General features: G+C 41.3%; 1 protein-coding gene across 1 annotated transcript in view; it reads left to right on the forward strand.

The window, feature by feature from the left end:
• Positions 1 to 15,839, forward strand: part of Agxt2 (alanine-glyoxylate aminotransferase 2) — a 41,413-nt gene extending 25,574 nt beyond the window's left edge. Inside the window, exons 10-14 of the mRNA NM_031835.2 lie at positions 1,916 to 2,048; positions 3,688 to 3,779; positions 9,628 to 9,777; positions 11,067 to 11,165; positions 15,390 to 15,839. Of these exons, the coding sequence (NP_114023.1) occupies positions 1,916 to 2,048; positions 3,688 to 3,779; positions 9,628 to 9,777; positions 11,067 to 11,165; positions 15,390 to 15,497 (582 nt within the window). The 3' untranslated portion in view covers positions 15,498 to 15,839. The remainder of the gene's footprint in view (positions 1 to 1,915; positions 2,049 to 3,687; positions 3,780 to 9,627; positions 9,778 to 11,066; positions 11,166 to 15,389) is intronic.
• The last annotated feature ends 10,099 nt before the right edge of the window (positions 15,840 to 25,938 follow it).

Genomic DNA, 25,938 nt, shown 5'->3' on the forward strand with positions numbered 1-25,938 from the left:
ATGCCAATACCAGGGCTGTACAGTAGCATCTTGAACGAGTTCTTCCTGTTCTGTTCCTCCCTCCTACCTCATACTGGTGAACTCAACTCAAGGTCCCAGTGGAAGGGAGGGAACCTGCTATTAGGGGGGAAAAAGGAAAAGGGAAAAGCACATTCAATCAGTGTGAAATTAGCTACCTCACAAAAGAAGATAAACTTTGGCCTTGGAATCCACACACAGCAAAGCTTGCACAATCAGACTAATTAGAAGGAAAGTAGGCTGAATTCAAAGAAAATCAGAACTTTAGAGTTTTTCAAGAGTGTGGTCTCAAAACCTTCTCTTGTTTTTCCTTCACTGCCCCCAATTTCATGGCTCTCAAGAACTTAACATGGTGCAAGTTTAAGAGAGACTGCTGTTAGCCAGTAACAGGAGAATAATGGGCCAAGCAGGAACCCACTGCCCCACTGCCCCAGCCTTTCAGTGCAACAGCCCCAGCTGTTGCACTCCCTATTGTGAGCTCCACATCCCTGTTGGCACTAGGATGGATGGACTACAGAGTGATCCATCTGTCCTACTATGCACCCGCCCATATGAAACTCATGGTTCTCTAGCAACTGATCATGTTTTTTCCTGCACGGTTCTGTGTAGTGTCCAGGAAATGTTTGTTGTCCCAGTTGTATGCTACTTAGATGAAGAGGAGATAGAACACAGGATGAAAGACAAACTATATGAAATCCATACATTATTTCATTTGGGCCAGTTAATCAGCTCGTCTACTGGCCTATTGCTAGGAAGTAAAGACATGGGCATTCAGGCCAGGTCTGTCAGACTCGCACATCTCAGATCTTATGCTATATTGGTCTCCGTCACCTAAGAATAACTCCTGGAATCAGCCCCTCTCCTATACCCGTCATAATCACCTAATAACAACCAAAGAACCTGGTTGCAGCAACCTGGAATAAGGGTAAAAGAGAAGAAAGTCTTTCAAAGGAACTTGGTCTGATGTCCATCTAAGGCTGGGCTTCAGGTCGCCACCGCACCCTTCCGTGTGGGTATGTGTAGAGAGAGACAGGCAGGCACAGAGACAGAGATCAGGAAAGGCTCTTGTCTGGAAACGCCCGTGACATCTTTCTGTCACGGTTTCTTTCTTCACCGCTAAGAATCTAACTCAGGTAAGGGTGTAATAAAATGGGCTCCTGCCTGTAGACTTGTGCATTGGTAATAAGGGTCTATTGAGACAGTCTGGCGGCCATATGCATAGAATGCTTTGAACAGAGGTAGATTTGAAATGTACGTAAGTCCGTGAGAGTAGAGATGGTGTCAACAAAACTATGGTCAGCTTTCAATGTATGGCCGGTTCTAGATTAAAGCACTTATAACCTGAACTCACTGGCTCAGCTAGGCCCTTATAATGCAGGAAGATAGGAAGACACTGTTCTCTTATTAGAAGGTAAGCATTCAGCCCTACTGGATAGAGAGTTACTTTTGCTTCCTCCAGGGTGAGCCTGAGCCAGTTTCTCCACTTTTCTCTCTGGCTGTCCTCTGCACAGGAGAGACTTAGTAAGGAGAGTTAATCATCCAGATGTCTTTTGCATCTGTTGTTTATGTGCCTCTCACGCAACCCTGTGCTGTACTATGATGGTAGGATTATTTCTCTGTGATAGGTTAGTTAACAGAGATTCCAAAGACATAAAGAATATTTCCAGAGTCCCACAAAGCTAGGAAATGGCTTTTGGTACCTCCAACCTCAGACACAGATCTAGGTTTTTGTCCATGAGAATGCAAAAATACAGAAGGAGCAAGGAGAGGCAAGAGGAAAATAAAAGAAAGAGAATAGAGCAAAGGCTGGAAGGTTTCTTGGTTTTGTTTTTGGAGGTTGTTTGTTGTTTGTTTGTTTGTTTGTTTGTTTGTTTGTTTGTTTTCCATCTCTTTCCAGGTGCAGACAGGCTTTGGAAGGCTGGGCTCTCACTTCTGGGGTTTCCAAACACATGATACAATGCCTGACATTGTCACCATGGCTAAAGGGATTGGAAATGGCTTCCCCATGGCAGCAGTTGTGACCACTCCAGGTAGAACATCCAGCATGCTCATGCTCCGGACCCTTTGCACCATGCAGTGGTATAAAGAATGGGTTTCAGTGTGTGGAGGATAGAAGCAGTGGTAGGGACCACATGATATATTGTGTAAGTGAATGAAAAAATGTTATCTGCCGGGCCATGGGGCAGAGGGAAGAGAGGCAGCCATTCCTATCTTGCTAGAGAGAAGACAGCATCCTCAATTATTGTAATCATAGTCAGAGTTCTACTATACAGAAGGTTAGAGAAATGTGTTACAAAACAAATCCCTGAAACTTCCAAAAGAATCATTTCTTGAAAGAGATTCTTCTGTGGTTATTTGGTCTTTCCATTAACTACACATTCAAGGTCCAGATTTCTGTCACCCAATCAACTACAATAAAATCTCATTTATCCAAAACACTCTATGTGAGTGATTTTCAACCTGTGGGTTTGATCCCACTGGGGGATACATATCAGATATTTCGCATATCTAATATTTACATTACAATTTATAACAGTAGAAAAATTACAGTTATGAAGTAGTGAAGAAATATTTCTATGGTTGGTGGTCACCATGAGGAACTGTATTAAAGGGTCACAGCATTAGGAAGGTTGAAAACAACTGATCTATGAAATAAAGGCTAAATTAATTTTTTTTATTGTAGTGAGCCTTTGATGGGTATTATTTCTTTTAAACCATTGATTGTGGACATTTATATTTCCCCCAATAATCAGCACATTTCCAAGCCATTAAATAATTAAAATCTTTGTGATATCTGTTATCATTGAACAAGCAAAGGTACAAAAAACAGCTAATTATGGACATGTAACTATGGAATCCATTACATTGTATAATCATTACATTTATTTAAAAGCAAAGCTGTGTGATTATAGAAAGTGAAATGTAATGAAGCATCCTTGACAGAATCCAGAACTGTTCTGCTGAAGAGGTCTTATGAGGTCTTTCCTCCATGTTTCCCTCTTAATCTCAAGAGTAGAAATAAAAGATGTGGTTAATTGAATAGATTATATAAAGCCCTTCGTGTCAAGTTTAAGGTGCTTTCTAATTCACATAAAACATTAAAGATTGTATTGTCACCTTCTCATTAAGTAAGTAAGCTCTCTTCCTTATCTGCTGTAGTAGTCAGCTCAGACTGACAAGCACTGTTCCATGAACCAATGGCTGGAACAATAGAAATTTCTCTCCCTACCTGTGAGGAGGCTGTCGATTTCAAAGCGCCAGCAGGGCAGAGTTCTGCCTGGGATTCCCTTCTGCCTCTGCAGATGGCCATCTTCTCATTGCATTTCCAGATGGCCTTCCCTATGTGTGCCCACCAAAGAGAGATGGAGAACACGCTAGGATCTCTCACTGTGGCAGACATTGACCTGTGGGATACAGGCCTCAGTTTTGTAGTCCATTTCATTTTAATGACCCACTTAAAGACTCGGTCTCTAAATATAGTCGTTCTTGGCTCTAGCATTTAAACATACAGATTTTAAGGGGACACAATTCAGGCCATCACTGTTAGATGAATGAAGAAGGAAAATAATGGATGTCACTATAAGATGACAGTGATTTAACCCCAATGTAATGGTGAGATACACTGGGTAAGAACGTGTCACTTAAACCAGCTTTATTTTTCAACCTTAGAAATTGCGAGCTCTTTGGCTAAACACTTACATCACTTCAGCACATTTGGAGGAAGTCCCCTGGCCTGCGCCATTGGATCTGCTGTGCTTGAGGTCTGTCCTATTCCTCACATGGACGTCATTGATTGTAGTATTTCTAAGCCACACACTTTATCAGAGCTCTATCACATTGCAATGGTAAAGAGGACATTTAATTGGTAATTCGCCAGTTTAAATTTTGTCTCCAGTTAATATCTTTTTAAAGGCCACTTTGGGTTCTTGAAGTTCCGAGTGAGAGGTAATATATAATCAACCTCACATGCAGGGAAATGTCAGAATCGCCCTATGCAGATGATAACACTGCATTTTTCTTGTTTTCTGGGTAGTATTTGATGTATTGGCTTAACAGTTATTCACCATTTTACTTCTTGTCACATGCTGTTTTTCTTCCTTCTGTTGTCATAAATGAAAGAACTGTAGATAAACTAGGTTTTAGCAGATTATCTCTGGAAAATTCAGCTATTCTGAGAAAACAACTTTATCTATCATGTTCCTTTAGCTTAATATTAGCCAAGATTATAATAATTTTTATTGTTTGAAAATTTTATATATGCATATAATGTGTTTTAACCAAACCCACCCCCATTTTTCTCCATTTTAATTACTTCCCTATAACCTCCCACCACTTTTTCTTCCCCACCCGAGGGGCTACTGCTCTGAGTCTACTTAGTGGTGCCTATATGTACATGGCTGTGGGACCATGCATTGGATCGTGCGTAGTCTCTCATGGCCCACTGTTCTGAAGAAAACTGGTTCTCCCTCCTCAGACAGCCAGCAGTTGTCTCTAGCTCCTCACATAGGAGTGGTACTTACTTGTTGAGCGTCTCCTCCATCCATTCAAGGATGTTTACTGCCTCTGTCACGTGCTTGTCTTGTGCATACAGTCTCAGCCAGTGTGAGTCCGCATGTGTAATGGCATTGTTGTGACCAGCAAGTTGTGACTGCTTCATTGCAAACACATGTTCCTTCCGGTCTTACAGTCTTCTCATTCCCTGTTCCATGATGATCCCTGAATCTTCAAGGGAAGGGATGTGATACAGGCATCCCATTTAGAACTGAATATTTCCAGAGAGAAGACACCCACTTCTATTACTGTTATCAAAGTCAGAGTTCTACTATACAGAGGAAGGTTAGAGAAATGTGTTACAAAACTAATCCCTGAGACTTCCAAAAGAATCATTTCTTGAAAGAGATTCTTCTGTGGTAATTTGGTCTTCCTCCATCTGCCCTCTTAATCTCAAGAGCAGAAATAAAAGATGTGGTTAATTGAATAGCCCTTCAAGTCAAGTTTAAGGTGCCTTCTAATTCACATAATACATTAAAGATTGTATTGTCACCTTCTCATTAAATAAGTAAGCTCTCTTCCTTACCCGCTGTAGTTGTCAGCTCAGACTGACGAAGCACTGTTCCATGAACCAATGGCTGGAACAATAGAACTTTCTCTCCCTACCTACGAGGAGGCTGTCAATTTCAAAGACTCCATAGTCTTATTCTCAAAGTGTGAACCAATTATGGAAAGCAAAAAAGAAGCTTCTTTGATGAGGGTTAAGAGCTGCGCTTCACAGTGCCCAGGGGAGAACCAATTACCATTATTGCAATGAGTCATCCTAGTAATAAAGGATCCCACATCCTTATCTTTAGTTGATTGAAAACGGGAATTTTTTTAAATGTCCTTACCAAAATATATAGTGCCTTTTGCTTAAATAAGTACAGCATGTTTCCAAAAGAGAATCCAAAGAGTTTTTTAAGGTTCAGTTTCTGGGCAGAGAAACTTGGCTAAGGTCAGGTGTCAGTACAAATCAATCAACTGTTTACACCTTTGTGCTTCTTATTTTGAACTATGAGTATGACTCGCCTACTAAGAAATGTAAAAGCATTTTAGATATAAAGAACTTAAAGCCACTATTGCTGATTAAATACTTATTTTAAAGTATGATTAACTCAGTATGCAAAAAAGTGGGAAGAAATGCAACTTTATTTTTTGTTGTTGATAATGACAGCTTTTCCCCCTTTTACTGAAAATAGATTTTCCCCTCAGGGAATAACACTCTGATTATGTTTTCCCCTCCTTCCACTCCTCTCAGTTTCTCCCCTTTCCTGTCTCTCATTAGAAAACACAAAGACTTCTAAGGAATAATAATAAAATAAAATGTAATAAGATAAAATGAAAGTTAACATATTGGTATAAGACAAAACATAAGGAAAAGAGCCTGTGAAAAGGCACAAGGAATAAATGTAGACACAGAGACCCATTCACTTGTATTTATGGTGAAAATATATATTTGGGGGGAGAGAGAGAGAGAGAGAGAGAGAGAGAGAGAGAGAGAGAGAGAGAGAGATCATCTTCACTTCTGCAGGGTTCCCTGAGCCTTGAGAGGAGGAATATCTCACTTTTTGCATAATGACTGGCTATATGTCCCTGTATTTGATCCCCTCTGCTGCAGGAGGAAGCTGCTTCTGGGATGATGGCTGAGCAAAGCCCTGATCTATGAGTATAGAAAGTGGCATTCCATTTCACAGAGTGGGCCTTAAGTCAAATCAAACTGGTTGATTATTCCCAAGTGTTGTACCACCATTGCATAGCTTGCAGGCAGGACACCACTGTATATCAAAGGGTTTGTGATTTGGTATTTCCATTACTCCATTGGTAGCATACAGAGTATCTTTCTGTATCAAAGACACTAGAATATAGGGGTGAAGGTTCTAAGTAGGCATCAGCTCAACTTCTCCATGTTTAATGAGTTGTGTGGGTGTTGTCTTCAGTAATGAGGCCTTGCTGTCAGGTTGTCGAGAGCAACCCATAGTCTTAGAATCAGCCTGGGTGTTGGGAGGATTTCTGTCTGTTTTTATGCCACTACCACATGGTTTTTAATACTGTTGTTCTGTATTACAATGTGAAATCAGGAATGGTGATACTCCTGCAGTTCTTTTATTGTTCAAGATTTCAAGATTGTTTTAGCTATGCTAGGTGTATGTATATACATACATACATACATACATACATACATACATACACATACATACATATACATACATATACCCATACATATATATGATATATATCAAATATATGTATTTGAGAATTGCCAACAACTCAATTACATGTAAGCCAATCCTGGTACTGGAAGCACCATTTGGTGACAAGAGGTAACCACTTGGGACTATTTCCCCATTATTTTGGCAATTTCACTAAGATTGCCTAAAATTTGTATATATTTTAGGAAGCTTCAAATGTTTTAGGTTCCATATTGCCCAACGCATGGCCCTTAATTTTAGCTGTCTGTCCTGTATTCCCTCCCTCATCCTCCTCTTCCCGGTCCTCGCCACTTCATTCTCCCATTCCAGTCCATCACCACCACCACCATCTACAGTTATCTAATTTTCTCCATTTCCTAGGAAGATCTCTGTTCCCTTTCTCCTGGTCCCTTACTATAAACCTACCTTCCATGCTTTATGGATTATAGTTGGGTTATCATTGACTTAATAGCTATTATCCACACATAAATGAATACATATCATATTTGTCTTTCTGGGTCTGGGCTACCCCACTCAGGGTCATTTTTATCAAGATCCACTCATTTGCCTGCAATTTTTATGATATCATTATTTTAACCACTAATAGTCAGTTAAGTAAATGTACCACATTTTCTTAATCCATTCATCTCTTGAGGAACATCTAGATTGTTTCCAAATTTCTGGATGTTGTGAATAGAGTAACACATGAACATGTTTGAGCAAGTGTCTCTGTGGTAGATTGAAACCTTCTTTGGGTATATGCCTAAGAGGGCTATGGCTAGTTCTTCAGGAAGATTGGTTCCCATCTTCCCAAGGAACCACTGCGTTGATTGACATGGTGGCTGTACAAGTTTGCACTCCCACCAGCAGTGGAGGAGTGTACCCCTTGCTCCATGTCCAACATAAGCTATCACTTGTGTTTTTCTCTTAGTCGTTCTGACAGGTGTAAGAATCTCAAAGTCGTTTTTATTTGCATTCCCCTGATGTCTCAGGATGTTGAACATTTCTTTAAATGTTTCTCAGCTTTTTGAGTTTTCTCTATTGATAATTCTGTTTAGGTCTGTGCCCCATCTTTAATTGGATTGTTTGGGTTTTTTGATATTTAGTTCTTGAGTTCTTTATGTATTTTAGATATTAGTTCTCTATGAGATGTAGAGGCAGTAAAATTCTTTTCCCATTCTATAGGCTGCTGCTTTATCTGGTTGACATATCCTTTGCCTTATAGAAGCTTTTCCGTTTCATGAGGTTCCATTTATTAATTGTCGATCTTAGAGCCTCCACTAGTGATGTTCTGTTCAGAAAGTTGTCTCCTGTGCCAATGCATTCAAAGAGATCCCCCACTTCCTCTTTTGTCAAACACAGTGTATCTAGTTTGAGGTCTTTGATCCACTTGGAATTGAGTCGTTTGCAGTATGAAAGGTTTGTATCTGTTTGTATTCTTCTGCATGAAGTCGTCTGATTAGACCAACAGCATTTGTTGAAGGTATTTTCTTTTTTTCACTGTGTATTTCCAGCTTCTTTATCAAAAACTAGGTGTCCATATGTGTGTGGACTAGGTCTTCAATTTGATTCCATGGATCAATCTGCCTGTTTTTATGCCACTAAACCATGGTTTTTATTACAATAGTTCTGTATTACAATGTGAAATCAGGAATGGTGATACCTCCAGCAGTTCTGTTATTGTTCAAGATTGTTTATGCTATGACACACACACACACACACACACACACACACACGCACACACGCGCACACACGCGCACACACACACAGTTGAGAATCATCCTTTCAACCTTCAGTTGTCTTGCTGCTCTAGCTAAGACAAATAGCACATTAAATGGGTAAGAAGAGAGATGACAGCCTTGTCTTGGAATTGCTTTGAATTTTCTCCATTGAACGCTAACTATATAGGCTTGCTGTAACCCTGCTTATTATGTTGAGATATGGTCCCTGTATCCCTAATCTCTCCAGGACTTTCACCATAAAGGATTATTAGATTTTGTCAAATACCTTTTCTGCATAAAAGTAGATGATCATGTTTAGTCCATTGATGTTGAGAAATATCAATGAGCATTATTATGTTGATTCTATTGTGTTTGTGGTGTGAGGTGTGTGTGTGTGTGTCTGTGTGTGTGTGTGTGTGTGTGTGTGCGCGCGCGCGCGCGCGCGTGCCTCTCTTTTGATTTCTTGGACAGGAATTATTTGTTCCTTATATTTTCATGAGTGTGGTTAACCTCTTTAGGAATGAGAAAGGGCTAGGAGAGGCAGTGGGGTCTACAGGGGCTGAGAAAGCAGAGTGTCCTATTAGGATCTTCTTAGACCACTGGAAATGGGGCCAAAGAGTGGGAAGACAGTCTGCTACAGACGTGGAGATGAGACTGGAGGATTGGATTTGAAGGCGAGGAGGGAGAGTAAAGATCTGCAGTTAGCTTACTTGCTTTGCTGAAGGGTGCAGGCCCCCCACACTGAAGTGTTTGGACTATGAAAACCTATGTGTTGTCTAGAGAGGTCACTGTATCCCATGGGGAAAGCACCTGAAGGATTCCTTTCCACCGTTCATTCACTGTATTCCTCACTGTATGCCAACACTCGGCGAAACCTGGAAAAAATGAACTTCCACATTATAGAGTACATGTTCCTGACAGTTCTTAAATTCTTGCTTGCCTCTACAGAAAGCAAGTTCAGGGAAACTCCCCTTTACCAAGATCGTTTCATTCCTTGCAGTAGATTTTTATTCGGTACAGGATATGCCCACCCCAGACTGTGTTTTAGGTCCTGTTTGTGGAGTTAAGTTACTGTAAAGAGGACCATAAGCATTTATCTCTCTGGGCTTCTCTGTCAAACCTCCAATTTTTGCCTTGTAAGATTATTTAGGGCTGTCTCTCAACAGGTGATTGAAGAAGAAAATCTCCAGAGAAACAGTCAAGAAGTTGGCACCTACATGCTGCTAAAGTTTGCTAAGCTTCGGGATGAATTTGACATCGTTGGGGATGTGCGAGGCAAAGGCCTTATGGTGGGGATAGAGATGGTTCAAGACAAGGTAAAGATCCGCTGTTGGTTGGGTGGCTGCCTGGGGCCAATAGCAGCTAATGTAGAAAGCTAACAGGGTCTAGCTTATTCAAACTACGAATAGCTGTTAGTTACTATACATAATAGATTACTGAGGTCCACAGAGAAGGTAGAAAGCCCTGAGGGAAAGCAAGCTGAATACACCGAAAAGAGCTCTCATGAGCAGGATTGAGGTTTATTCATCTACATCAAGGAAGCCAGACCTAGTGATGATGTTCCCTATCTGAAGGGTAATGGGGGAGCAAAGGCATCTAAGACTAAAGAAGATTGGCAGGGTTCCTAAGACAGCTACCTAGGGATCATTTTAGAAATATACATTTAAAGCCTTTTCCAAATATTCGAGTTTGTCCTACTATCGTAGGCCCATATTTTTGTGGTATGAAAGGCCCCAGGGTATGCAGGCTTGCACTACACTCAGGCTTGAAATGAATAAACTAGGAGGAAACTTTTGTGTTCATAGACTGGGAAAGAAGTGGCCCACAGAAAGGATGCAAGCTCCAGCCCAATGTCACCAGAGTCAAAATAGCAATGTCTGAGCCTTGAGGAAAGGACCAACCTCAGGTCCCAGCAATCTGACATGGCCTCTTGGCTCCCAAGCCTTGGACAACTTCTGAGCCACTGTCTTGACTTTGGAATGGACTCATTAGTCTCTGCAGAGTTGAAGAGGATTTCAACACAAACAAAACAGATCTCAAACTAGCTATTAAAAGATCAAGCCCGGGGGCTGGAGAGATGGCCCAGTGGTTAAGAGCACTAACTGCTCTTCCAGAGGTCTTGTGTTCAAATCCCAGCAAACACATGGTGGCTCACAACCATCTGTAATGGGATCTGATGCCCTCTTCTGGTGTGTCTGAAGACAGCTACAGTGTACTTGTATAAAATAAATAAATAAATAAATAAATCTTTAAAAAAAAAAAAAAAGATCAAACCCACCCCCACCCAGAGTAGCCATTGGGAGAGCCAAGATTCACTTGCCAGTGCATGCAGAATGCATAGAATTTTACTGTCTTTGGGGAATTTTAGATGAGGTAGAATAAAATGAAATAAGCAAATGCTTTCAATGCTCGCCCCATCCCCACCCCCACCCCCCAAAACCCTCTGGTTCAGCAATTAACAGTTTTGTTTCATTAGGGAGATATTGGTTGATTGAATTTTGTTGTGGTTTTCCTTGGCTCCTCTGGCTTGGTAAATAATTCTTCTCACCATTCAAACACAAAATAGAAAACATTCTTCTTCTTCTATTTTTTAATGTATTCACAGATAAGCCGCCAGCCTCTTCCTAAAACAGAAGTCAATCAAATCCATGAGGACTGCAAAGACATGGGGCTCCTAGTGGGTAGAGGTGGTAATTTTTCTCAGGTAAGAGAGTGGCCGCCTGGGAGGTAGAGTCTCCCTGACAGGGCACCTAGTTGAGCTTCTTCCTCTGCGTTATGATAATGCTTGCATGTAGTAAAAAGAGACAGAAAGGGACAAAAGACAGCTTGTAGCCACTAGAGGGGGGTGTGGTAAAGTGATTTCATTATCCATGTTTTTGTAGGCAAAAGAGAGGCATAGAAAGGCCACACAAACTAATCAGACAATTCACAGCATGGGTGATAACAGAACCATGACACTGATGTAACATACACATATTACACATATATGTATTGCATTGTGCATGAATTAGTTCTAACCCCTGAAAAAACAATGATAGTCATTCTTCACTCAGCCCTGAAGTCTGACTTTATAAGCCTGCTGTTTTAGTGGCCATTACAGCACACAGCAATCTAAGATCCATAGCTACCCTGTATGATCCCAGAAAAGAGATCAAGGACAATCCTTAAACATAGTCCCTGATGCAGAACTCAAGATCAGCCCTTCAGTGTCCTTCACCCTCCCCTGGAATAATCCAGGACAGGGCTCACCCTACCCCTTCCTGGAAGTTATACTCACTCTATCAGGAGCCTGGCTTGACCCTGTGCTACAACAATAGGATGCTGTCCCTTGCTGGTGTTGCTGCTACTGCTACTGCTGCTGTCACTGTTGTCACTGCTGTGGATGCTGCTATTGTTGTTGCTGCTGCTGCTGCTGATGACGATGTTGCCACTGCTGCTACACAACATGATCTTCCTCTAAATCTCACATCATCAAGTCTTTCACCAGGGTGGGCTCCACAATAGAGATTCAAGTGCGGGAGTGACTTCTGCTCCCTGCAAATACTTTTTTCCCCCTCTTAATTTTTTCCACTTCAAAACCTTTTCTTTTACGAAACATGGTCACTGCACATATTTAGGGAGTGCTCTGTGATGCTTTGATGTGTGTACGTTAGAATGTTCAAGAGATGATGCGTATCTGTCGGTCTCCTCACATACCATGTGGTTTGTGATGAAAACGTTCCAAATGCTTTCTTCTGGACTTTTAAAATAGGTGGTGCATTGCTGCTATGTTTAGTCACTCCAGTGTTGACTAGAACACCAGGCTCCTTCTTATGAAATGTGATTTGATATTTCTACCTCATTCAAACACTCCTTGTTCTGCCCATGGTCCTGCACCCTTCCTGACTGACACATGGATACTGAAAGAACCATTTCCTGTCTTATGCTTGTCAGAGGAAACTGAAGCAAGTCAGACAAGATCCCTAAGGAAACACTAGGAAAGGTTGTCTGTTCATATCAGATAGTGTGGCTTAATTATTAAAATCTTCAATTATAGAGAGCTGAAATAATTGTTTACTTGTTCAACTTTTCCTTCAAATTCGTATTAAGCAGCCAATGGTATGCCAGGAATGATAACTTGTTTTGATCCCATTCTTCACTGTACTTATGGGAGAAAGAAACAAAACACAAAACTACAATACAACACATTAATCTCTTCTGCGTATATAAAATGTGATGCTGTGGGAGGAAGGAGAACAGGTGCCTAGGCCAGTCATTCTGGCTAGCACAGCCTTAATTCACTATGCAAATAGCCCAAGCTTGAAGGAAAACTCTGTAGAGCTGTCATACATTAGTGTGGCTGGAGCATCAGCTTGAAGTGATGGGTAAGGACAGGTAGACAGCCTATCACCTTGTCAGCCACTCTTCTTAATATGTTGTACGTCTCCAACATGCCAAAGTACTATTATCACCCTAACTTTATGAATAAATAAAAGGAGGTACCTAGATGTTAAATAAGTTGCCCAGGTCATATAACTAGTGAGTGCACTGCTGAGTCTGTTCTCTGAGATGGGACTGGAGTTAGGGAGTCTGGCAGGGACTGAGGGTGCTCTCTGTGCTTCAGCAGCAGCTGTAGGGATAGGGGGTCCATTCTGGTGATATTTTGGAAGTGAATGCATACGATTTGGGTCCAAACAATGAGCAGGAGTCAAGGATGAACTCCTCATGTCTGGTTGGGCTTAATGTGGGCAAGAAAGCATTCGTCTTTGAATGTGCTCCATTTAAGGCATTTTGGGGCACCAGGTTTGGTATTTGAGTATGTGGTTAACTTGGAAAGACTGGAGTAAAGATTATAGTTTAGGGTCATCAGCATGCAAATGATAAAAGGAGAAAACTGGGAAAGTGTAGTGTCCCAGTGAAATGTTCAGAACAGAAGATTAAGGAAGAACTCCCTCCAGTAGACATAAGGGAAGTGTGGAAGGTGGAGACACAAAGGGGTCCATGCTATGCCAAGAGTTCAGAAGAGTATGGGATTAAGGAAGCAGAAGCAAGGTGGGTTGAGAAAGAGGATGCCCAAATGTGAAGTATAACAGAGATAATCAGGAAGAATATGGCCTGAGAAATTCCCAGTGGGTCTCATGCCTTGCAGATAACTTTCGTATAGTGATATCTGCAAGTTAATAGGACAGAAACCATGCTGTAGATGGAAGGAATGTGAATAGAGAATGATGGAGTGAAGACCCAAAGCCGGTGAGTACCAGCAAGTCTTATAAATAAGGCTGAGTAAGAGCAGGGAAGAAAGCATATGTATTACACCTACGAGACACTGAGAGTCAACTCAGGTTTTGCTTGGTGTATCTGAATCAGGATTACATAAGATTCAAGCATCTTACAGATACTGCCTGATTGGAAGTTGAAGGAAGGTCAAATATTTGAGAGAACATGGGGACGTTTCCTGGCACGGAAATGACGAGCCAGGGTCAAGAGCAGAGGTGAACCATTTAGAACCGAAGAGTAAAGACATCGTTCTCTGAGCCTTTGGGAAAGAGATAAGAGCGTATGGGGGAACAAACTGGTTTAAAGAAAGACTATGTCAGAGAGGCTCGATTTTCTTCAAGGAAATAGGAACCACGATTGCCTGCGAAATAGAATGGGAAGCATAGAAGTTGGTTTAAAGAAAAACTAAGAAGAAAACTCACGGTTTAGAAGGGAAGCTAAAGGATGATCAGAGAGGAAGAGAATGGTCTCGGGAACCAGCAGAAGTTGAAGGCTGTGACTGTGGTAATGCCACTCAGGTCTCCTGCGCGGTTTTCATATATTCCTCAGCCCCTGCACATAGGAACAAAGCAGTTTATTTACTTCAGTCAGCACTGAGATTCGGCATGAGACTGGCTGGAAGTGTGTGCTGTGTGATGGGTAAGAGAGAAGGCAGTCCAGTTAGCTTTGTTTGCCAAGCTTTGAGGCAACAGAAGGGAGAGATCAAAATAGAGTGACGGACATATCAGAAGACAATAAAGGAACGGGGGGCCTAAAATATTTATAAAAAATAGTGGGCACAACGGGAAACAGCAATGGGAAACAGGCATTGACCCTGGACGTGAGTAGATACAGAAGAGTGGAGATGAAGGCGGTAATTAGGAAAGTTGATGTTTTGTGTTGGCAGAAACTGAGTGTGAGGGAGGTGGTGAAGTAAGATCTCAGGGACGGTGGTGGAAGGACGAGCAGGTAAACAGATGGAAAAAACAGATGCAGAGACTCACACCCAAACGGTAGATGGAGGTGGAGGAGTCTTGCGGAAGAGTTAGGAGAAAGATTGAGGGACCCAAAGAGGACAGGGACTCCACAGGAAGGCCAACAGAATCAACTAACCTGAACCCTTGGGAAGGTCCCAGAGATTGAACGACCAACCAAAGAGCAAGCTCAAGCTGGCACTAGGTCCCCTGCACATGTGTAGGAGATGAGCAGTTTGGTCTTCATGCAGGTCTCCCAAACAACTGGTGCAGGGGCTGTCCCTGAGCCTGCCTGCCTGCCGGTGGAGCCCCTACCCATAAAGTGTTAGCCTTGTCTGGTTTCAGTGGGAGAGGGTGTGCCTAGTCCTGCAGCAACTTGATGGGGAGGGGGGCTGAGGGGTGGGGCTTGACACCCAGAGGGGGGCTTCCCATTCTAAGGAGAATGGGGGAGGACTTACGTGAAGAAGTACTGGGAAGAGAAGAAGGGCTGATACTGGGTTGTAAAGGGAATAAAAAATTCAAAGCAAGATGATGGGAGGATTTTTGTAGAGAAGGTGGAAGATTCCAGGAGGGACGAACAACCCTAGTTGCCCAACCTAGTGAGAGACATGTCAGCAATGTGGTGAAAATAAGGTTTGGGATTCGTGGTTTAGCCCATTTCCCGGAAGTCACATCTGATTCTCTGATGATTCGAGCTCTGTTTTCCTCTGTCCCCTTAGACTTTCCGCATTGCGCCCCCGATGCGTGTCACAAAGCTGGAAGTGGATTTTGCATTTGAAGTATTTCGTTCTGCCTTAACTCAACACATGGAGAGAAGAGCTAAGTAAGAAGAGCCCCAAGCCTCAAGAACTTCTCAACTATGCTCAGAGTTGGATTGGAGAGATGCTGAAACCACAAGTATTAGATAGAAAAAAACCCTGCAGCCCTCTGAAGTAATTGTAAAAGACTCGATGGACTATCTACTGGCTACATTTGTCAACTGAGTCCCCATTCTCCTGATAATTCCATCCTTCAGGAGAAGTATCTGTCACTGGCTCACAGAATAAGTCTTAGTTTGTGTAGATTAGTCTGGGCTAATGTTATTTCCCGTTGCATTAACTGGTTTGTAAATGAATACACAGTATATGTGTCGCCGATGAGTCCTGAAGTAAATCCTTTCCGTGACACTACCTCTGGGCAAACATTTTTTCATGCTTCAGCTCAGATGCCTCTCGTCACACTGGAAACTTCGGCCTCTCATGATGCGGTTTCTCAATTCACACCAGGCACCTGGAAGCCCTGTAGGGATAAAGCCTGGTCACTGTACTACGCTGGGAATGTGGTTGGAAGCTAAGAGGTTGGTAATGTCAATGAATCACTGACCATGAATCCTGGAACCACCCTATCTCAGGGTTTCTTGATTTATGAAACAATAAATTCGTGGTGCTGCTTAAGACTTTTAATATTTAATATTTATTTAATATTTAAGACTTTTAATATTTTCCATTATTGCAGCCCAAGGCATCTTGGGAAACAATGCAGAAAATACCTTAGGAATGCAGCTGTACCCCAAACCTTCAGCTCCCTAAAAATATCTATTTTTTTTCTCGTGTGGTCAGCATCATCTCACCTTCATCTAAACCCTTCCTTCTGCTGTGGCAGATGCATACATAATTTCCAAAATTCTGGTCATTAGTATGTACAACTGTAAATATTCTTTGATATAGGTGTTACCTGGCTGTGTCTTAGAACTGGCAATATTCTTTAATTTGACATACTACTCACTTAAATGTATTTAACAATAACATTCATATAATTACCATAAATTGCAAAATATACTACTTACAGAGAATCCATGAAAACAGAGGAAAGGCACCTAGACATAGTCCATGACGCGTTTGTCTCACAAGTACAGAGACTTCTGCTGGATCACAACACAAACAATAGTGGGCCACTGGAGAGGCTGAGACAGGGGAATTCCTGGGACTCACTTTCCACAGCCTAGCTCAATTACCAAATCCCAGAACAGTGAGAGGGCCTATCCCAAAAAATCCAAGATGGTGGCTATCCCTGAGGAATAACAGTCCAGGTTGACCCCTGGCCTCCTCACTCACTTTTACACACCCAACCAAATGAATAATTTTAAAATCCTGTTCTCAGAGTACATTAGAGTTTACAAATGTGTTCAGCCTAAAAAAAATTTTTTTAATTAGAGTATTTGAAGCCTAGTAAAAATAATACTGGCAAACTGACCAAGACCCTCTCTGGAATAAAAGCCAAAAAGCAACCGAAGAGCTAACTTAATCATGTGATTGGATATATATTTAAAATATGTTCCAGCTTGAAGCTGTGCCCTGATTGTCTTATCCTTCTTGTGATGTCTCTTTTAACACATCCTACAGCTTGCTACCAGATTTGTTTCCATCCGGCATTGACTTAAACATAGCATTCCCTAGTGCAAAGCCTCCCACCTTCTCCCCAGTGTCCCTCAGACAAATCAGATTCCTTCAGTGTGGAACACCATGTTCACCAGGATGCTAGAAGAGTGACTACCAGAAGTGTTCGGTTTGGCACCATGGAAAGACCATGCTAGAAGAGTGACTACCAGAAGTGTTCGGTTTGGCACCATGGAAAGACCATTGAATTAAGAGAGCATTCTCTACTTGGTTCTCCAGCTTAATTTGCTATAATTGACCCTGAACAAGTCTTTTAGCCTTTCTTAGCCCCAGTTTCTTGAGAGCTAAATGTATTAACTTGCCTGGGCTCATCTTAGGAGTGGATTTGGTTTTAAAACTCAGAAAACTAACGAGCCCTGCAAAAGATAGAGTCCTTTCGAACTATGTCTTCCTTCTTTCCTTCATAACCACTGTTTCCCCAAGAAGAGTTTTTGTGTTCCATTTGTTTCCTTTCCCCCCCAGCCCAGCCCAGCCACCAGGGTCTGAGTCCTGCCACTCGCCATACAGGCTGGGTGTTGGTGGCACACACCTTTAATGCCAGCACTCAGGAGGCAGAGACTGTTTACAGTCTCTCTTGTAATAAGTGGTGTATACAGAGGGAAAAAGAGATAAGGCAAACTTGCTCTACCGCAAATGGCTGAGGCAATCTTTATTCCAGACTGGCAGGACAATGGACTTACAAGAGAAAAGAAGTTATCTATTTATGTGGGTCTCACCTTCATGACCCAACACCTGTCACTGGGCCTCCCAACACTGCTGCACTGGAGATGAAACATGAAAATCCTGACAAAAAGCCAACAATACAATTCCAAAAGATAGCCAGATGCCGGGCTCTATTTCTGGGCTTTAAAAGGTGCATGGCTCTACCCAACTCCCAGATGACCAAGGGAAACGGCAACTCTTGGAAAGAGATGAAATTGAACATGCATCACAGTCCTGAAGGCAGGAAGGGTATGACTTGGTGCATTGGGACACCGGATAGCCTTTCATTCTTCTTCCTGGTATTTAAACAGGAAGGCATCCTTCTTTGTTCCATTTGGAGTCGTGGGCAGGCACTTAACACCACCATCTTTCTCCCTTCCATTTTCTGCTCTACCCACAGGAGGTGGGCTATAAGCCAGCTTGCATAAGACAAGGAGCCTACATTCTTGCCAACTTTTTTTTCCCTTTCCTATTAAAACAGTCTCAAGTGAAGACAATGAATACTTAGCTCAAGTAAACTTCTTTGCACACCTGGAACATATTGATAGTTAATCATGTAATTAAATACAATGGCAAAATGTTAGCAACTGCTTTAAAATATTTTGAATACCAATCCACTAAAAAAGGCATGTGTTTTTTATTTTTTTTAAATCAGACCAAACTTGGGTTATAAGATTAATATTCAGAATTATTGTCAAAAAGCACTACAAACAAGTGATAGAATAATAAACTACACTCTTATTTGGATCTTAAAAATTCCATTCATATATCAGTGTAGCATTTAACTTTCCAGAACCTTTGTCTCTCGATATTCTTAAGGGATTGATACCAAACATGAGGGTGCTTGTTTTACTACTCACATAGCAAGCAAAAGTGAAAAAAGCAAATAACAAGTATCAGACAGCTAGACGCAGCAAACAGTAAGATACACACATAACATCCAGCAAATGTGAATGGAATAGCCTGATTCAGAGAGCAGACAAAGCAGAGCATTGGAGCATGATCTAAACTGAGTGGGGATGGGCCAGACAACTGAAGCTGCTGGCTGAACTTTCTCTACACGGACCAATTTCCAACTTCTCTTTCCCATCTCAGCAATTTTTATACCCAAAGGATAAAGAATAGTAACCTATGTTGGAAATAACCCACCTTTTAGTTGTTCTTATGGACACAGTGTTTTTAACACTCTTTGTTACTGGCTTTGTTTTTTTAGCACTCACCATTACAGAGCTAGGGGCCAGCCTGAACCAGAGCAGGACATTTACAGAGGACGTTTGTTAAACATGTTTGAGTCTGCCACAAAAAAAGGCCTCCTTGCTGCCAAAAGAGTCTTTCAATGAGCTTAAGCAACAACTTAAGCAGTATATTATGATGCTCAAATCTTTTATCTTAACAGGCACCCATAGAATTTGCATATGACTTTCAAACATACACCTTAAATCACAATTAGATTATTCATAATATATAATACAGTACAAATTTTAATATTTAGTTTATGGAATAAACACATAAAACAGTCTGTACACATGTCTATGATGTCTATTTTTGATTGTCAACTTGACAACATCTGGAATTAACTAAAACCCAAAAATGGCTGGGCACAACTGTAAGGGATTTTTGCTTAGTTGGATCATTTGAAGTAGGAAGACCCATTTCTAATCTGGATCTTTGAGGTGGAAAGACACACCTTTAATCCAGGTCTTTTGAGGTAATCTAAGTCAGGGATATCCCTTTCTGCTGGAAGCCAATATAAAGAACATGGAACAAGGAATACTCTTTTTGCTTCCTTGTTCCTGACCTCACTAGCATTTCTTCACTGGAATAAGAGCCTACCTCTTCAGGATTCCAGCATAGCCTGGGAGAGCTGAGACACCAAGATTTGTGGACTGAACAACTAACTACTGGGTCCTTGACCTTCCATTTATAGGCAGCCATTGTTGGGTTAGCAAAACCACTGCCTATAAATCATTTTAATAAATCTCCTTTAGATAGAGATAGATAGGTAGATAGATAGATAGATAGATAGATAGATAGATAGATAGATAGAGGCAGATTTAATCTATAAGTTCTGTTACTATAGAGAACCTTGACTAATACAATGGCAATTTCAGGTACAAGTTTTGCTGATGTTTTTTGTCCACAGTTGACTGAATCCTTGAATGAGAATCCTAGGACCCAGAAAGCCAATCTTCTAAGAGTCACATTAATCTTAGAAGGTATCTGTGAACTTTAATAGGGTTCAACTCCTCAGGCATCCTGAAATAACACTCAGACTTCACCTTTTCTACAAAGAGTAACAGAAGATAACAGAAAGCATTTGCCTCTTCGTCATCAGCATGCTACCAGAGAAGCATCATAATAACCCTCATTTGCAAGGAGCACTGAAGGACTGCTGGGTCCTACACAAGAAGTTTACTCTTAGATAGTTAAACTGAAGCCTCAATCAGTAAACATGGCAGCAGTTGTCCCATTAAAGACAGTGGTAGCTACCAATAAGGGTTGGGAAATGAAATTTACAAAAGCAGATGGATGGGACTTGTGCCAAGATCTAGCAGCTGTTTTGTCCTGCTACCAGTTGCCCCCGTCACATGCCGTAATTTAGTCTTTCATACTGGATGACTTAACAGTATGCAGAACTCTGCCCTCCAAGGAACACAGAAATTCTTGTTAACCAGAAAGAAAACATTTCCGTTTTCATCATCCCACAAGTTAAAGTTCTGAAACACAAAAATGTTCAAGGAGTTTAATGTGCTCCCATGAGATTCGAGTAGAAACCTTGAGACTTCAGCCGACAGGAACTCTGCCCTGTAGAGAAACAAATAACAATATGATTGTCTCTGGCATCAAGTTGCCAGGGGAAACATGAGGTTATTACTGATGCCTTAAGACTCATCTCCAGGGCACTAGAGTTCAACAATGAGGAGAAGGATGCATGTCTTATACAACTTGAAAATGAATGATGGTAGAATGTTAACAAATGGAAAAGCCCTCTGAATTTAGCTGAGTGGAGGCAAAGAAACAAAGGCATAACGATTATAGTTCATTTGGGTTTAGTGAAGATAGAAGACATTGTTCTAGACCAGGTCGGTGGCAGAAGCAGAGTGTTGAGTAGCTTTGAATGAACTGGGAAAATGATCCAGAATGAGATCTATAACAGAGATCTCAGAACCCAGTGTAATTACAAACAGGGTAGGGCACTGCAGACAGCCAAGACTGAAAACATAATTTAATTCAATAGAACAGCATGACACAGACATGGGAGCTATACAAGTCCTCCATGTGATTGCTTTGAGCAGTTCAACATCTCTTAGCTGTAACTTTCTCATGTCCAAAAAGGAGGTTACGATGACTTCATGAAAGCTTGGGAGAAGTTGGTTGAGGAAATACAGGCATGGATGATGGGCAGTAGTAACTCTCTCCACAGGGTTTGCTGCCTCCTGTGTTTGCTTTCAGTCCTATTATTTATCTCTCAGCACTTAAGACCCTACAACCGGGGATATTACAACACTCAAGCCCAGAGTCCCTGCCTTTTGACAGGACTTCCCTGGTAAGCCCTTGGCTTATGGTGCTTCAAGTTGCTCACCTGCGTATACTTCTTAACCGGACTCTAGGTTATTGGCAGGATATTCATCTTAGCCTCAAGTGTTTAGTGGATGGCACATGGGGTAACAATGGACACATTGTTTCAATTAGTATACAAAGTTTTAGGTTTCATTGGGGCATTTTCGTACATCCCCTTCACTCACTTTTCTCACCACTTCCCATCTCCTCACAAGTACCCACCCTAGCCACTCTGTCTGGCACATGTGTCCCATTACCTCCCATTCATCTTCAAATCTGTTTTTCTTATCTCATGGTCTTCTTTCTAATTTCAAAGTCTATAAATAATTGCACTCACATATATGTAAACATTAAAAGCTAAGATGTGTATATGAGAGAGGGCATACAATATTGATATTTCTGATTCTGGGTGACTTCACTTAGTATAATAATGTCCATATCCCTTTCACTGAGGTTGAATAAAATTCCACTGTGTAAATAGACCACATTTTTATAGTGTAGGGCCAGATTCAGCCCTTGCATGCTCTTTGGCTGGTGGTTTAGTCTCTGTGTGAACGGGGGCTCACAGAGCCTGAACCATATGTTAGTTCTATTTTGAGTTTCTGAGAAGCCTCCACCTTGACTTCCATGGTCACAACACCAATCTACATTTGCACAAATAAAGGTTTCTTTTTACCCACATCCTCAGCAACATCTGCTGTCATTCTTTTTCTGACTGGGTTGGGATACAAGTTATTTTAATTTGCATTGCCCTGATGACCACAGATTTTGGACACTTTATAAATATTTACTGGCCATTTCTGTGTCTTGAGACCTGTATGTTCAGTTGCTTGGCTCTCTTACTCACTAGCCATTTTGTCTTTATAATGTACAGGTCTTTCAGTTCTTTGCTCTACACATTAGCCCCTGGTCTAAAGTCGAGCTGTTAAAGATCTTTTCCATTCATTCAGAGGAGTCAAGAAACTTTACCCCACTCATCTCTGTGGCCTTTGAGACTGTTGGTCACAGGTTTAAGAAATTCTCTTTCCCTTCAGTTATGCCTTTATTTTCTTTTTTTTTTTAATTTTTGACACAAGATCTCATGTTGTAGCCCAGGCTATTCTAGACTTCACCATGTATCCCAGGCTAGTCTCAAATTCTTGAAAGTTCTCCTTCCTCAGCCTCTACTATGCTGGGGTTACTGGTATGCCCCACCACAGAAAGCCTGTACCCTCCACTTGAAAACCATTATTGTAATAGCCAGAAATTAGAAACAACCTAGATGTCCTTCAATGGAAAAAATGGATAAAGAAAACATGATACATGATTCAATCATCATCAAAGAAGCTTCCTTCCTCCTGCAGCAGATGGGACTGAGTATAGAGACCCACAGCCAGACACTGCACAGGGAGTGAGTCGCCTCCATCCTCCCTCCTGTCAGGGCTCAGGGAATATTGAACACGAAAGAGTGTAAGAACCAGAGGAGATCGAGGATACCAAGCAAACAAGACTCTCTAAATCAACATGAGCAAAGCTTGGATGAACACACAGATACTGAGGCAACATGAACAGGGCCTGCATTGGGTCTACACCAGGTCCTCTGTACATATATTATGGATTCCCCTTTGGTTATCATTCTTATGGGATTCCTGAGTAGGTGGGTGAGCGGGTCTCTGATACTTGTTCCTTCTCTTGGGTTGTTTTCCTTCTGTTGGTTTGCCACGTCCAATTTTGATGTCATAGCTTTTATTTTATTTTATATTTTTGTTGTATTTTTATTATCTCTTAGAAGCCTGTTCTTTTCTGAGAGACAGAAACAGAGTGGGTCTGGATGGGAGGAGGGATTGAGAGGAACTGGGAGGAGTGGAGGGAGGGAAAACTGTAGTCAGGATACATTATGTGAGAAAAGAATCAATGAAAAGGAAATTGTTATTGCACGCTCTTCCTGGCTTTTTTGTTTGTTTGCTTAGTTTTGTTCCTACCTCTCAAGTCCTTTTCAGTCTCGCATGTTGGTTTTTTGCTTCACTTACTTCTTATTGCTGGTGTGCACAGGGACTTTTCCCTTACCTGTTCTTTAACTGGATGATTTCATCCATTATCCAGGGTAGCTTTTCCATCCAGATTCTGAGAATGCTGAGCACATCTCCAGGGCAACCTCACCTTGAGCTCATGGGTTCACGTTGTCAACAGTCATCTACTTGGGCGCCTTTCACTGTTTGTTCCATTATCTCAAAGCCTCCCCTGAAGGACGCTTTCAGTGCTGGTTGAGGAGGACATTATTAACTGATCCACTGCCTTCTCACCGCGCATGTGCCTGTCACTGCCAGTCTCAGCTGAATGTCTGGTTCTAAATCCCTGCCTTGCCATCGCGCTTGCTGCCCTGTTTACCTGGTGATCATAGGTCAACGGCTTTGGCAGACTCTTCCAGACACCATGCCTGTTGTGGCTGATTAAGAAGTTCACAGCTACCCCTTGGCACACTCCGGAAGGTTCTTATTCTACTCACGGCCCTATCTGTCGCCTTCCTTGTCACACTATCCCGACTGACAATCAGCGGTCCTTTAGCCATGCAAGAGCTGAACACTAGCTGATTCTTTCTCTAACTCTCCCTTTGTTTCAGGGAAAATTCAACTGGCAGCACAATTGATTACTACTTAGGGTGAAATTTTTAAAAAGAATGGAGGCGGGTTGGGGATTTGGCTCAGTGGTAGAGCGCTTGTCTAGCGAGCGCAAGGCCCTGGGTTCGGTCCCCAGCCCCGGAAAAAAAGAAAAAAAAGAAAAAAAAAAGAATGGAGGCCAAAGAATAGTGGAAATTATGCCAGAAATAAAACATATTTTGGGATTTCTCTTTTCTTTATAAGATGGCCCGAGAAGAGGGCCAAATATAAATTAATATAAATATAATTAATTTGTCATATAATCATATGAAAAATATAAATTAATTAATCACAGTAGGGATGTTGTTGGGCATCTTTGTCCCACCTGTGGAGCTCCAGCTACCACCGAGAGGCACCCCGCCCATGAGTATATAGCAAGGAGGGCCAGAACAATGCTTCTTGACTGTTCAGTGCCAATCACAAAGCAAAACAGGGCCTTCTTTACCCTTGTCACCATCCCTTGAGTCAACTCCTAGATCCAAAAGCCTTGTACAACAGCTGTGTCTTTTTTTAATCAATTCTCCATGATCCATCTCACTTTCAGCAGGCGGCTCCTCTGCGCAGTAACATTACCTTCCTCTACCCTCTGCCTCCTCTCATATTTCTCCCAATGGAATCTTAACACCCAGAATCAATTCCTCCGGGCAGGTCTCAGAAGAAAAAAGCAGGCTGAGTCATCATCTCATCTTTTTAGTGCAATAAGTAAAGAAAGAGAAGAGCACAGTTTTCTGTATTAAAATTTAAAGATTCAGATCTTGCCCTCTTGAAAATTATCTTCCAGGAATGTATGCTGTCTGGATGCACAATTATTTTTTTAATGTATTTTTAAAGGAACCACCATTGGCAGACTCATATCCCTGATTTCAAAACCTGCTGCAAAGTCTACAGTGAGCAAAATAATATAATGTGGGGATAGGAAGGGACGGAGGAAGAAAGGAAGATAAGAATAAGGAGGGAAGGGAGAAGGAGGGAAGGAAGGAAGGACAAATAATAACAGAAATGATGTAAATCAGATATTTAATAATGGCTATTTCCAGGATATATAAAAAAGCTTCTCAACTCAACAACAACAACAATACAACCTTTGAAATAATGGAAAAGGGAAACTGAGCACAAGCTTTTAATCCCAGTTCTCAGGAGGTGGGGACAGGTAGATCTCTGAAATCGAGGTCAATCTGGTCCACAGAGTAAGTTCCAGAACAGCCAGGGCTACACAGAGAAACTTTATCTCAAAATGATGACAACAACAGCAACAATAATAATAATGGAAGAGGGAAATGAGGTAATTATATTATAATCTCAAAAATAATAGAAATAATAAACAATGGTCAACAGAAGTATGCATGTGTCTAATAAGCATGAGGAAACAATCTCAACACTGCTTAACATTAGAAAAATGAAAATTAAAATAGTAACGTGGGTAGGAAGATAATTCCATAGATAATGCGCTTGTCATATAAGTGCACACACGCAGTGACACACACACTTATAAGAAATAGCAAAACAATAATTATGTGCTACTACCTCACACCCATTAAAATGGCTATTACTTGCTTCTTAAAAGCAGAAAATAACACTTGCTAAATGAAGCACAGAGAAGTCAGAGAACTTGCATATATCTAATAATAACATTTTTTGCTATGGAAAATAATACTGGAGTTTCTCAGAGAGCTAAACGTAGAGTTTAGCCCAACAACTCCACTTCTGAACATATGTCCAAAAGAATTAGAAGCTGGACTCAGATGTCTACACACTCATATTCCCAAAACTACAATTCACAGTAACTAAAGGGCTGACCAATCCAAATGGTTGTCAACAGACAAATTGTTAAATAAAATGTGGCTTGTAAAATAATGAATATATTATTATTAAATATATACAATAATATATTGGATATATTATTGTATATTATTCGGTTTTTTTTTTCATTTCAC

Source organism: Rattus norvegicus, chromosome 2 (assembly GCF_036323735.1).
Source record: "Rattus norvegicus strain BN/NHsdMcwi chromosome 2, GRCr8, whole genome shotgun sequence".
Taxonomy (NCBI): Eukaryota; Metazoa; Chordata; class Mammalia; order Rodentia; family Muridae; genus Rattus; species Rattus norvegicus.